Source organism: Anguilla rostrata, chromosome 14 (assembly GCF_018555375.3).
Source record: "Anguilla rostrata isolate EN2019 chromosome 14, ASM1855537v3, whole genome shotgun sequence".
Taxonomy (NCBI): domain Eukaryota; kingdom Metazoa; phylum Chordata; class Actinopteri; order Anguilliformes; family Anguillidae; genus Anguilla; species Anguilla rostrata.
Genome location: NC_057946.1, coordinates 28797367 through 28810997, shown reverse-complemented (window position 1 = coordinate 28810997; position 13631 = coordinate 28797367). Strand labels below are relative to the sequence as shown.

The 13631-nt window shown below is 42.7% G+C and overlaps 2 protein-coding genes across 5 annotated transcripts in view; one reads left to right on the top strand and one right to left on the bottom strand.

The window, feature by feature from the left end:
- Positions 1–205: 205 nt before the first annotated feature.
- On the bottom strand, positions 206–6909 carry LOC135239564 (prostaglandin E synthase 2-like). 4 transcript variants are annotated; one of them, XM_064308303.1, is made up of 7 exons: positions 6551–6909; positions 5579–5773; positions 5105–5160; positions 4733–4885; positions 3745–3945; positions 3420–3568; positions 206–2976 (listed from the first exon to the last, which is right to left on the bottom strand). In XM_064308303.1, exons 1-7 carry the CDS (start codon positions 6875–6877, stop codon positions 2930–2932), a joined length of 1128 nt encoding a protein of 375 aa, XP_064164373.1. In that variant the 5' UTR covers positions 6878–6909; the 3' UTR covers positions 206–2929. The 4 variants fall into 4 exon arrangements, with proteins under 4 accessions (XP_064164373.1, XP_064164374.1, XP_064164372.1 ...); XM_064308304.1 differs by having other exon boundaries at positions 3451–3568; positions 3796–3945; XM_064308302.1 differs by having other exon boundaries at positions 3451–3568; positions 6551–6905.
- A 3403-nt stretch (positions 6910–10312) lies between these two features.
- The window catches only part of LOC135238946 (ral guanine nucleotide dissociation stimulator-like), a 40333-nt gene continuing 37014 nt past the window's right edge, over positions 10313–13631 (top strand). Inside the window, exon 1 of the mRNA XM_064307145.1 lies at positions 10313–11080. Coding sequence (XP_064163215.1) covers positions 11054–11080 — 27 coding nt within the window. The 5' untranslated portion in view covers positions 10313–11053. The remainder of the gene's footprint in view (positions 11081–13631) is intronic.

The window sequence follows — 13631 nt, the reverse complement described above, 5'->3', positions numbered from 1 at the left end:
TGGTTCTAACGGCGAATTAAACATTTTTCCTCATTAGAAATGATCGCTTTCCAGTACTCATTTCCTAGGTAGTGTGGCAGGTTCACGTCTGTTTAGAGTCAATATGATCTTCCAGTTTAAAGGAGAACATGTGCAACGCCAGTTTCTAAACGGCACACAGTATGCTGCTTAAAATTAATAAAGAAATCAGACTCACAATATGGGCTGATAGTGTTTAATCACTTTATTGAGCAATTTCCTTTGTTTTTCAATGTGAATGATAAAAATGTCCTTACTAATAATTTGCAATAATATAAGGGCCATTTTAAGTGCCATCTTCCGGAGAACACTGTTCTGACACACAGGCCATCTTGGTTTGCTTCACAACAACCTCTCCATAGTGGTTTTGCACACACCCAACTCTGCACCCTGTGCTGCTCCAAGGACCATGGCCAGAAGAAAAACTAGACAGACAGACAGACAAACAGCATGTCTGCAGCATGTCAGGTTGATGTCCATTCAGATCTCCTACAGAAGAAGCAATGTCCATTTATAAACTAACTTCATTGTTGAACCACAAAGGTCTGGAGGTAGAAAGACACAAGTGGGGCATCAGAGGTAACTCCCCCAATCCACACAAAAAATGAAAAAAAAGCACCATTTCATATTTGAGTACAGAAAAGCACAGAAGACTGCAGCACTGTAAGAGGTCCGAGTCTGACAGCATAACACGGACGACCAAGAAGTGAACCCCATACTATACACAGCTTCTTGGTTACAGGTTTCAGTATATCAGTGACAAAAAATAACCCCTTACTACACTAACACTAAATGAGACTGTGCAAAACGTATATGCAAAGTACAAAAAAGCAATAAACAAACAGGCATAAGACTATTTTCTTCAATGGCAGGTGACCAAATGGAACAAAGCAAGCTATAAACTGGTAAGTTGAACTGCAGAATTCAGTAAAAGTATAGCAATGCTCAACTGTACATTAATACACGCCAAGCCCACTGCTGTATTTCAACAAGTGTCAGCGGATTGGGGGAAGGTGTCAACATGACTATGTGTAAGCTTTTTTCCTTAACATGTCACTTTTATTTAAGAACAGCTGCAATGTTAGTCTTCAGTACCATCTGGTGGACATAAGCCAGAACAGCAGGCTTTATAGGTCATTCTGAAAGTTACGAGAGACGGTGGTCTTATAAGCTACATAATAACATAGCATACTGTCAGTCAAAGACTGAATCAAATATCAAGGCCTATTGTCCTTGGCTTCAGCTCTCAGTTTGCAAATAAATATGACTGGTTGAGTTAAACCAGACATTTATGGCATTTAATGCCTGGCTCTGTTTCCATCCTCAACATTAACATGTCATAAACCTTTACTTTATTTATGTACAGCTGCCATCTTTGCCATGTCCCTCTTGAAAAAAATACTTTTATCTCAATGAGACTTCCTGGTTAAAAAAAGGTTAGATAAAATAAAACATCTGACTGAATTCATCCAATCCACCTGAGTTCCCTCCAAATGATCTACAGACCTTCTATCACAATCAGTGCTGTGCCTTTCACTATCCAGGCCAAGAACTGGAATGAAAGGACAGCATTCAGAGAACATGCTCCAGGGCCTCTAAATCTCAAACAAAAACCCCTAACTTTCCCACCTCATCTGATTTTTAAAAACGTTTAATAACAAAATGCGAATGCTTTTTAGATCTGCTCTGTAAAACTGTAACGCTTGCGATGCTTCTGCTTTTTATTGTAACCACGTGGTCTGGGTTTGCGGACATTTTAAAGTCCTGCCACTGTCTTTCCATGTCACTCTTGCAAGTGATTTTAATCTGATCTCACTAAAGTGTTCCTGGTTAAATAAGTACGAAAAATAATATAACTTAAAAGGCACATGACTGCTCTGCCAACTTTTAGGGTTCAAAGAGCCTCGCTCTAAAATGAGATCTTGGGTACTCTGTCAATGGGAGGGGGAGGAGAGGAGAATGATATTTTCGCTTCCCCTAAGCAGGTCACAAATTCAGTCATGATTAACACTGTAAAACAGCCGAGAGGAATAATTAATGAAACAGTAACGTCCTGTAAGGTCACAGAGGAAAAAAAAGAATAGAATGGTCTCAAATGGCATAACAGACCACACATTTGCATAACCGTGATTTGTTAATAAAGTGTCGTTAATAAAGTGACCCAGCTCAGCCAGTTTTACAGGGCTACACCACTTCCTGGCAAAATAGAAGACAAAGGGAAAGCAACATCCCAACACACAAATGCAAAGCCCTCCAAAAATTTTGGTACCCTTGCTAAAAATGACCAAAAACATTATAAAATAAGCAGCACAGGTCTCTCCAAAACACACGGTATGCTCCAAAATCTGGGAATCCCATGGAGGACTAGTAAACCCCACCCCCCCCCCAAATATGATCACTAATCTCATAAAACACTACAGAAGACCACTTAGTAGTGTTATCTTTGCAAAGGGAGGGTGCACAAAGTACTGAAAGCAGGGTTGCCAATCATTTTGACACCTATCTTTTCCAGAAAAAGATTACTTGACAATATTTTTTATATATCTAAGTGTATTTGTACAAAAGAATATAATTGCCCCAATTTTTGAGCATACAATACTGCTCATTACCTGTGTTGTTTATATCATACAGCTGTTTTTTGGTCTTCTTTATCAACAGTGGTACACAATAAAACAATGTTTCCTGACAACAACAAAAATAACAACAAAAACAGGACCAATGTGCGTTTCTTCAGCGCTGTCAGATTTGGTTGAGTGGGTGCTGATTGGTTCCGTGTATTTCACATCAGGGGTGGAAGCGCTCCGTAATTGGCCTAGGCCTCTGTGAACGCTAGCTCCGCCCTTGCTGCTGCTGAATGGCCTTCTCTACACGCTGGTACCAGGCCTTCACCTTGGTGTTTTCCATAATGTCGTCAAATGACTTCAGACCTTCCATCACTCTCAGCACCCCGTACACAGCCTGGGGGGGTCAAATGTAAAAGGTCAAATGTCAGGGAGATAAAGTGGCAAAACCAGGTCACTGTGCCATACGTTTAGAAGTAACGTAACGTTAGTAACGTTTGGATAACCTCTCTCAGTGGACTTATCAATTGAACTGAACATCTGCAGGGTGCTGGTGGTTCATCCTGGTAATACACTGCACTAATGCATGGATGGGCCCCATGTTTGTAATCGAACCCGGACCATGCCAGTCTGACTGTGGCAGGCAGCCCTGCAGGGCGACACGTGATTGGTTCTAGCATCGCCCAGTGACGGGAGGGATTCAGCCATGAATAAGCATGAGCCATGCCACAGGCACATAGAGGATGATGATCTCATCTACAAATTTTAAGCCACCAGGATGTTTTAGAAGGGCAAGCAAGAGGGCAGGCTTCATTCATTCATTCATACATACATGCATACATGGATTGATGGACAGACAGGCCTTCATTACCAGGTCAGCAAGGTTGGGGTGCGGCCCGCCCATGAACTTCCTCTTCCTGCCGATGGCGGTCACCCACTCGTTTAGGGCCCTGTACAAGTCCTCCCTCACATCGTCCTGCAGCCGGTGTCTGAGAGAGGGGAGAGATCCGAAGGAAACTTCAGTTAAAGACAAAATCCTCATTCAGTATCATGGAGGGTTTTTAATCAATGAATACAATTTCAAATTGAATTACTGAGTTGTGTTAAAAGGAGGAGAAGGTCCTGGTAAGATAAACCGGTTTACATCCTTCCCAGCAGTGCTCACCTGAACTTGAGGAACTTGGAGAAGAAGAACATGGCGACGGCCCCCAGGTACCTGGCGAGGAAGCCGTCGATGGGGCCAAAGTTTCCCAGGCGCACGATGTTGTCGCAGGAGGCGAGAGCTTCCGCAGGGCTCCGGAACATGTTCGGGGAGATCAGGGGTACCAGCCAATCATCAGCCCACATCCGCCACCTCACCTCCTCCCTGAAGAGCACAATGGCATGACCCGGAAGTGATCACACAAAAACACAAGGGTCATGTCTAAATCAGCGCACTTGCCTACGATTCAGTATAGTTGCTGAGTACATTGAATGAGAAAGTTAAGACAAAATTTTCTCTACATATAGTGTACTTAAAATCCCAGGATGATATAATTATTGCTGTGGTTTTGTTGAGTATCTTCAGGAGCAGGAGGTAAACAACCGTTTTGCTCTCGTGAATATGATGCGGAATGACTCTTCCACAGTACGGTTGGAAAATACTACGGAAGATATTTTCTGCATATTGCCGATCACATACTAAAAAATATGTACTAAACATTATGCAGTGTGCTTAGTAGACAGTACATACTTTGAGGACACAGCCAAGGGTTGGACAAAACACACGACCCAGAAGTGATCACACAAAAGGGTCAGGGGGAATAAAAACATGACCTGGAAGTGATCATCACACAGTGGTCAGAAAACTCATACAGTATGACCTGAAATGATCATCACACACAAGAGGTGAGAAAAAAGCATTTATCCTGAGCAGCACTTGGAAATTACATTCAATTCTTCTGAAACTGAGCTTCATTTTTAATTATTTGATGAATCAGTCAACTAATTTATTGTACTTATTAATTTGACAGAAGCATTTGTCCAAGGTCATTGTTCCAAATGAAATCTGCTTCCCACTACTGTTAAATATTATGACATTTAACATGAATCATTTAGGCCTACTAATCTGCAGTGACGTAACAGCCCCGCGCTCGCTGCACTCAGCCACTCACTTCCTGGTGGTCTTGCACGGGTACACGTCCTCCACCTTGATTTCGTTCAGCATAACCCAGTATTTGTTGCAATATTCCGTCACCTCGTTACCCAGCGAGTTTGTCGTTTTGTATTCGGGGTAGTAAATCAGTGTATCGGAGATAGTCTTGTTCCTGGAAAAGATGAAAATCTAAGAAGGATGTAGAGGTAATCCTACAATCTGGTTTCCTTATTCTCTGCATAAGAACAGCTGGAAACATCATCACTGAAGACGGTTGATGCTGATTGATTAACCAAATAAACAACGTAGCACGCAAACATGTACGCTGAGTACGTTTCCGATAGGTTAAGGAAACTGGAGAGATGACAATATTAGTACAAGGTGCACTTACTTGTTAATTAAGTATGTCTTCAGAGTACTGATAATTAGAGACGCATCGTTCAATTGCTGATGGACGGGAGCAGACAAAAAGGAGAAGATTATTTTCTACATAGTTTGTTTAAAACAGTGCCCGCTTGCGGCCCACAGTCGGCGCTGGTGAGGCAGTCAAGATGGGGATCAGCTGTTAAAACAACGCAAAAATAGTCGGTGAATGGCCCTACCAGAGACTGGCCGCAGGAATACTGATTTGTAAAAGGCTGGCGAATTTACCCGTGTCCGAATCAGCGTACTTGCCTACTATCGAGTATTCTGTATGTAGGCCTACAACAAGCTAGCTTGCTGGGTTTGACCGAAGTGTAGCTATCCTTACTCTCCAAATAAATTATCTCAAATGCAAATTAGAACTAAGGAACTGGTCGGGTATTGTAGCTACTGCATGTTGCACGGCCGTTTAGCTGCGTATATATCTGACTAGTGTCCTTACCACCGGCTCGGATCCGTCTACCACCAGGATGGGTACATTTCTGTACGTCGACCACTCGATTTCCTGGCGCGAGATCGGGTTGACTTCCACAATTTCGTAATCGAACCCGTGGTATTCCAGGAACGCTCTCACTACGCTACAGGATGGGCAAGTTTTGTACTGGTAGAGCGTCAACTTCAGTTCGGTGTCGAATGTCTACGGACCAAGACATGCGAATGTTAGAAGAGGCACGAGGCAGGGAGCGAGGGACATTGTGGCTTCTTGGCTTGAAATTGTTTAAGTACCTTGGCATTACACTGGACAATTACATCAGCTTAAGCCGCCACACCATGGACATGCACACACGCTGCCAACAGACTCTGTCATGCACAAACTGAAAAGCCTGTAAATCCAACCTCATCTCCTCCTCTTCCTATACCATAGCATTATTGGGCCAAATCTTGTATAACTGTCTCCTATTGGAATAATCTCTTCACGATCGCACCCACAAGTAGCAAAACAATTGGTTTTAGCACTCCCAACCTATCTGATCTAATCTCAACCACAAAAAGCAGGGCACACACTCCTCGGGTTGCAGATACAGGACACCCATTCTCAAGAGGGCTTGTTTCTGCAAAAAGTTTGGTCCCTCTGCCATACATAATCTTAACAACACTCTCCTCTTACTGTGATTCCTATTTAACCAGTGTTTCTACAGTGCTGTTGTGTTATGTTCGTTTGTTCTTTGCTGTTTGGTGTGTGATCCAATATTAGATGTTTTATTGGTTTATATGTTTTTGTAGATGGTACCATTTGTGAAAAAGATACCATGGAGAATTGTCTGTCTATCTATCTAAAATATGACGGGCGATTGATTGCTTTAATTCAAACAAGCGTACATTTACAGTCTGACAAGGTGACAGTGTAGCCAGGCGTTGTTCTATTCATGACTAACAACAGAAAGCTACTTAAGAGAAGTGATCAGATGCTTACGTGATCTAAACATTCCTCGGCATAATGGTGCTGAAAGTAGAATTTAATTATTTGGTACAATCCGAATCCACCTCCCACCGCGAAAGCAAACGCTGTGGCACTACCCCCGCCCCCTCTTGGCGCAGCCGAGAAGATTTTGGTCCTGAGCCCCGACCCGCTTGTATCGTGGAGCCGGCCGGTTCCTTGCATATAAACTGCTGGGATCAGGGCCGCAACGGCGCTGGTTCGAACGTTCCGGGTCCGAACAACGAGCCGGCTAACCTGTCCAAACGTTCTCAAGCAGGCCGCTGCCATGTTGGGTTTACATAAACACTTCCCACAATGCATTGGGAAGCAAGGGGCCGGAGAGCGGCGAGACTGCATGTGGAAGATGTACAGTGACTTTATTTACGCAACCGGTGCGCACGGGGCTCATCTGTTGTCATCAAAGCCACTACAGCAGTGGGAACTGGACACATCTCGGACATTTCATCGTAAAAAAACACGTCGAAACAAAGAATGATTGCAATTTGTTCTCAAATTAACTGATGAAGTCATTGCAGGTGCTGAAATCCTAGAGGGAATTCGTGCGTAACCAAAACGTGATCAGACTGACAGCTGTAGGATATTTGGTCCAACATGATTTCATGGCTAAAAGGGGACCCTGGAAGCTTGTAAAATAGTTGCAGGAAAACAGATTTAGAGATGTTTTTCAGTTATTTTATGTGCATAGACCTCAAAAAAGACAGGGAGAAACATTGTCAATAAGCACGCTATAGCAATTTATATGTCATAATAATATGAATATTAATCACAATACTATATACATCTCATGTTAACAACTCAACACATTCTCAAGATTCATTCTCAGTACTTTAATCCTGATTAAAAGCCCATCTCTTTGGTATCTCGTGCAGTTAAAACCAAACAAAACTACCTACCTGTGTAGATTATCTGTATCCAGAGGTTGTACACTGGCATGGGTTGAAACACGATGCTGTAAAGCTCGCAGTATACATGGGCAACCTACCCTTCTGTACAGACTTCAGCTGACCAGCTGGGCTAGTCTAACTGGGATTCTGAAAATAGCTAGCCAGTCTGGGTCTGGTAAAGATGAGCAAGTCCTTGGTCAAAATGAGAAAGGCACTAGTCTGACCATAGGTTGGTCAGCTAAAACCAACTAGAAGTGTCAAAAGCACAGCTTAAACCAGTTTGAACAGCTTAGACTGGTTTAAGATTGAATTTTCAGCCAAATGAGGTGATATGACTGATTTGGGAGGTCTGCACGGTACCTTTGATGGAGGCATTTCAGACTTTAAATATGTATGTGTGCCATTTATTATGGCAATTATTTACATAGTGTCACTTTTAGCTGTGCTATAGAGGAGTTCTCTCTATCTGTAATGTTCCTCGCAGAGATCTATTATATGCATTATTCTGTAAGAGTCTCTGGATAAAAGGATCGGCTCTTACAACAACACCTATATGGAAAACCGCATGGATTTACCAAAAGTGTTGATTTGTCCACCAGGGGGAAGACTTGATCTTCTGTCAGGTGGAGTATTCTTGTGCTGAATCACTGCGTGTCTTAGATAATTTAGAAGAAAAAAAAAAAAACCTTTTCAGTAATACCAACTGTTTTACTGTAATTAAGATTAATTCGTTATTAAATGTATTAAGTGTATTTTTCAGATCTGGAACTATTTAACAACTCATTCAGTTTAATGCTCTAATTACTTAATGCACAAGATAAGACCTCACTTCAAAACATATTTTTTCACCATAGAAATAAGTTAAGAACCAGAACTATGACCAAACAGAACTGTGACTGAAGAGACCTGGGGCTGCCTGCCCTTGTTCCTCTGGAGACCGTGTGTTTGTTCCAGGGCTGGTCTGACCTCTGCTCCGAGCCGCGGTCACTCTTTCTGTCTTTATTTCGCTGTCTGCTGTGCTGAGTGCACATTGTGCAGGGTGTGCAAACAATTCAGCCCATAGCAATTAGTGAGGGATTAAGTTTGGAGTTTACTGGAACTCCCTCCCTCTTTTTCCCTCCCTCCCTCTCTCTCTTACTCTCTCAGTTCAGTGGTGTTTTGTTGATTATGGATGATGATTCATTTAATTAGTAAGACAACAAGGGCAGCAATGCAAAGCATGTAACATTAACTATACATGTGGCTATGGCATTGTTTAACACATAGGCCTAAACATGCTCTGATGAACATAGCAATACATTTGAAATTTGATATTTTCATTAAAGAATAATCTCTCTCTCTCTCTCTGTCTCATCCCATCTCCCTGCAGTACACATTAAATTCACAGACAGCGGGTTGGAGGCGCCCGAGCCTCCTGTCTCCAAGGCAACGGCTCCTCCACACGGTACTGCGTGAAATCCACTGGGACCCAGAGATGGTCAAAGTTATTTATTTATTAATTTATTTAATTATATTTGTGACTGTTTCACCAGTACTGTTTAATATCAGCTGAAGTTGTTTTTGTACCAGTAGTACCAGTAGCTGGACCCCGGCCCTCCACCTGGTATTACACAGTGTGGCAAACAACAGCCACAGACTCTTTACACTTCAAATCTCCCGATGGCGAAAATAAATACCCTTAGTGTGTGGTACTCTTAGACAATGTTAGTAAGATATTTAAAGCCAAGAGAGGTCCTTAGCAATTAGTGGTTCAGTCAATTTGTCAGAAGAATTAGAGAGACCGAGCAGGGAAACAGAAATGATTGATGGAAGAAACAGTGTCTATCATGACCAGTGATTGGTCATGGTACATGTTTTCCACCAATCATTGTTGTGCTTATGAATGTTAGCACTGCATTTCAGCATGATAGTCAGTCACAGGCACAAGATGTTCTTGTGTGTCTGTCTTCTTGCTGCTAATGTGGGGTGCGTTGGGAGAGAGTATGGTATCTCACAAATATTTTGAAATAAAATTACAATTTTTTCCTCTTCCTAGATGACCATGCAAATCATGTTTCCAGGGGCGTGAATCGAATCGGGGAGGCGTGAGCACGTGAAATTTATCCGGAATGAAACACGTGAAGGTCCTTCGCTTGACTGGTAAAATGCATTTTCAAGAAAGCTGTACACGCGGAACAGATGGCAACGCCTCCCCAAATGCACAGTACGAGCGCGGAGCCGTTTCTCGGTGTAACTGTCAGCTAAATTATATAGAGCTAACCCTTCAAGTATCCCTTTGTTATCTCCCAGAGGTGTGTTTGTTGCAACAGCAGTAGTATAGTTTCTGTGGGGAAGTCGAAGTAAGGCACGAGCTTTAGTCTATATCATCCGATATTCAAGTGCAGGCCCACGCCGAAGGTTTTATTCCTCACGCCGTTATTAGCCGTGTTTGTGAGTGGTGACTGCCGTCAATGGGTCAGGCGCGTGGGCACGTGGAAGTGACCGAGTATAAATGCCGGCAGCTCGTAGTATTTCTATTACAGCCGAGTCCGGCGCAATACCAAGTAGAACAGACCGTTTATAATTCGATCAGTGATATTCACACTCACAATATCTGTCCAGTGATCATCTCTACAGAATGATTTTTCTTAATTTTAAAACACTTGTGTGTTCAAACATTATTAATTACAACATACATATTCTTTATAAAATATTATGAATCATTCATAAATGTCATGTTGGCTATAGCCTCAGTTGCTGTAATATGTATGCGTAGACTGTGTGCGCAACTATTCTAAACTGAGGTCAAATCTGAACTGAGATACTGTAAAAACGACATTCAGCCACAAAGCGCATTGTCTTTACTATCCATCTATCCCCTATCCATCTCCTTGTGAACCGGCTGGTGGAGAGAGGCTGGGATGGCGGTCCCGCCCGGCAGGAGATCGCAGAGCATCCAAGACGCTAGAGACAGGGAGGAGGGGCCGCTTCGCTCGTTTCTGAGCTCTGGGAGAGGTTCTCCTTCACGCGCATCGGTCACCCGCTCGTGGACTACCGTCGAAAGAAAGCAAGACGGGGTCCATTGAGCCCCTCTGGGGAGGGCGAAAGGTCCCATTTTCAGCCTTAATCGGATATTTTTTCGTCGTTTTTTTTTGCTTTCTCTCGTGCCCTCTGTGTTATTCTTTCATTCGGTGTTGTACATTTCCTTGTCTGTTGCCGGCAGGGTCTCCTTCTTTGCCGCGCTAATTATGGATTTGTGTGTTCTCCGCGGACCAGCCGACACCTGAGAGATACCTGGAAAAGGAAAGGGCGTGACCCGGAAACACGGATCCCACTCGTCCCCGATGGATAATCTGCTCTGAAAATATTGTATAAGGCTTTATTATCCCCATAAAGCGTGATGCTGAAGAAGATGGAAGACCGTCCATTATGTGCCAGGAGAGCGCGGTTATAGCACCACACACTGAAACCATCAGTTTCAGCAAGAAAATATCAGCTGAACCATTTAAAATAACGTGACGTGATGACTGTTTTGCCAACGTGTTTTTAAGCTCAACTGTGGCTAATACCCGGGGATGTAGAATGTAGACTAACAGGAGAAGGAGACCCCGAAATGTGGATCCCCTCGCGAGCAGAAACGGTAACCAGTGTTTTATAAATATCCCTTTGAGCGATCAGAGATTTGTGATCTTGTATTGTCACGTAATGCACATCATGTACTTGTGGTTGGTTTAGTGTATCTATAGAAATACAGGGTTAATGCTTAGTTCAGGTAGCCTAATTTCTTTGCGCTGTGTTACCGTGTCATTTCTACTTCAAGATTAGACTGCATTAAATATTTTCTGCGGACGACATATTTTGGGAGGAAAACAAATCGTAACGCCTCCTTTTTTTGGACCGCGGAGAATTTACATTTGCACGGCGAGACGGGTTGAATCGTGCATGAAGTGATGGCAGAATGATTTGATGCACATCTGAAGCAGCTGAATGGCTGTGACGAGTCCGTGCGTTGTGCTGGGGCTCCCTCTTCCGATGAAGAGCGTGACAGCTGTATCATTGCTTATTTTGTTACACCGACGGTTTTCATTTTATTTGTGATTTCCGCCGCACCTATCCGTGCGACCAATGTTTATGGCCTGTGTATATGTCAGATTGAAACACATTGAAACCTGTCTTGGTGGTCACCTTTGTATGGTCGCGGCCTGTCCATGATGGTTACTTCTTGGTACTTCTTGGTCTATATATTATCTCTGCATCATGGTCACGTGCACACCACGTCTGTGGTCATGCTGTTGCTATCCCGCAGAAGCTTTATTGATGAATACGATGGGCACTGGTCAAAGCAAAGTTTCACAAATCTAATTTTATGAGAAGGTGCAAAGCCATTTGCCATTTCTGGCACTTTCTCAAAACCTTTGACATTTAAAAGAAAAATGATAATTGGAAGGGCTTTGCCTTTTGTTTTTGTTTCTGTGCTTTTTTTGTTTTCACTTCTTCGAAGTAAATAATTAATTGGTAAGGGTGATGCCAGCTTACTTGAATTGCGTTTGGCCTATCTTAATCTTTTTACTCTCTTTGATTAAAAAAAAAAAAAGAAATCACGTGGCAACTCTGGTAGATTGGTGTTTGAGGCCATTCTGCCATCACCGTTGTCATATTGTGGACCATATTGTTACTCAGTGAAAATAACTAGTGTTGGTTTTAAAATGACAGTTACACCGACACTCAACAAAAAAATCGAAGTGATTAGCAAAGTTGATGGAGGCAAATGTTCTTGGAAAATCGCAGAAGAAATGGGCGTTGGTCATACACAAATAAATAACATCATGCAAAGAAAGGCAGAAGTTCTTGCTGACTGTGAAAATAATGTTGATGTAAACCGGAGGCGCTAAGTGCTGAAGACTGGAAATGAAGAACTCAGTCGTTTAGTGTACGCTTAGTCTGTTGAGTGCTCAGCTCGACAAGTGCCAATCAGTGGGCCAATGCTCAAGGAAAAGTCTCTCCAGATCGCAAAAGAACTCAAACACAGAGTTTAAAGCGAACAATGGATGGCTTGAGTCTTTCTGGTTGAGAACAACTTATCCTTCAAAAATCAATCTGGTGCAGCTGGGGTTGTCGACCAGAAAGCTGTTTGTGACTATCCTCGAGACACATATATCCTTGAGGTAGTGGGTGTTTTTTTTGTGACTCTGGCAGTCTCGAGACCCTGTATTATAAAGGAGAGATCTGCAGTGGCGACAAAAGATTGAAAGAAATAATTACTGTCCTTGTCTTCACCAGCATGCTCGGTGAGAAAGAAAAGCTACTTGTGATTGGAAAATCTGAACATCCACGCTACTTTGGCAAATTACTTTTGAAAAGACAGGATGGCGATGTTGGTGTGGAAGAAGAGTCTGACAATGATGAGACCCCGATGACTCTGACCCTGTCCTGCAAACCCAGTGTCACCAGTCTGTCCATCTCCCAGGCAACACAAATGATCGCAAAACAGAAGTCCTTTTCCACTCTCCCATGGCAGTGACGTCCTCATGCCGAGCCTTGTGTCAAGTGAAGAAGTCCTGCTAGATAAGCATTTGGTCTACAGGTCTACAGGGACTCAAAAAATTTGATGATTTGACTGAAATAAAAAGAATTTGACTGAAAGTTTTTCCCCTTTACGTATTTCAACTTATTTCCCCTGCACAATGTGGTCAGCCGCCAAGCTATAGCTCTCCCACTGTTGTTGAGGGGTCAGCACTTTCGTGAAAACTGGTATTGTAGCAACAGCTGGCATAGTAGTGTGTGCTGGAATGTTTGTTGATCTTTGCTTGTGGTGTAGCTATCCCTTGTTGCTTTGCTTGTATTGTAATGTGTGTCTAGCCATGGATGGGATGGCATGAGTAGAGGATGGTTCTCAATCCTTCTTCCCTGTTTGTTAAGCTTGTATTCTGGTCTGATAACAGTTTCTGCTATTTATATAAAGATGTACGAGTGATATCCCAGATCTGCCTGGTCTTTGTCACTGCTCAATCTCTATAATAGTATAGGAAGACCATGCCGCCATCATCATAGTTGCATTGTGGATCAGACTCTTGCTCTTTGAAAGTTAATAGTGTCAGTGTTAAAATGGCAGCTCGTAAGCCAGTTATGCTGATTAGAAAATTTGATGGCTGGATGGATGGATATATATTGTAGCATTGAAAATATTGAAT

What these genes read in the sequence shown, in the direction of transcription:
- LOC135239564 (XM_064308302.1), bottom strand. Translation starts at nt 6,877, where the DNA reads ATGCATTGTGGGAAGTGTTTATGTAAACCCAACATGGCAGCGGCCTGC. An exon ending in CCGAGGAATGTTTAGATCAC is followed by an intron (nt 5,774 to 6,550) that starts GTAAGCATCTGA and finishes CTTGGTCCGTAG; the next exon opens with ACATTCGACACCGAACTGAA. An exon ending in CCGTGCAAGACCACCAGGAA is followed by an intron (nt 3,946 to 4,732) that starts GTGAGTGGCTGA and finishes TGTGCTCTTCAG; the next exon opens with GGAGGAGGTGAGGTGGCGGA.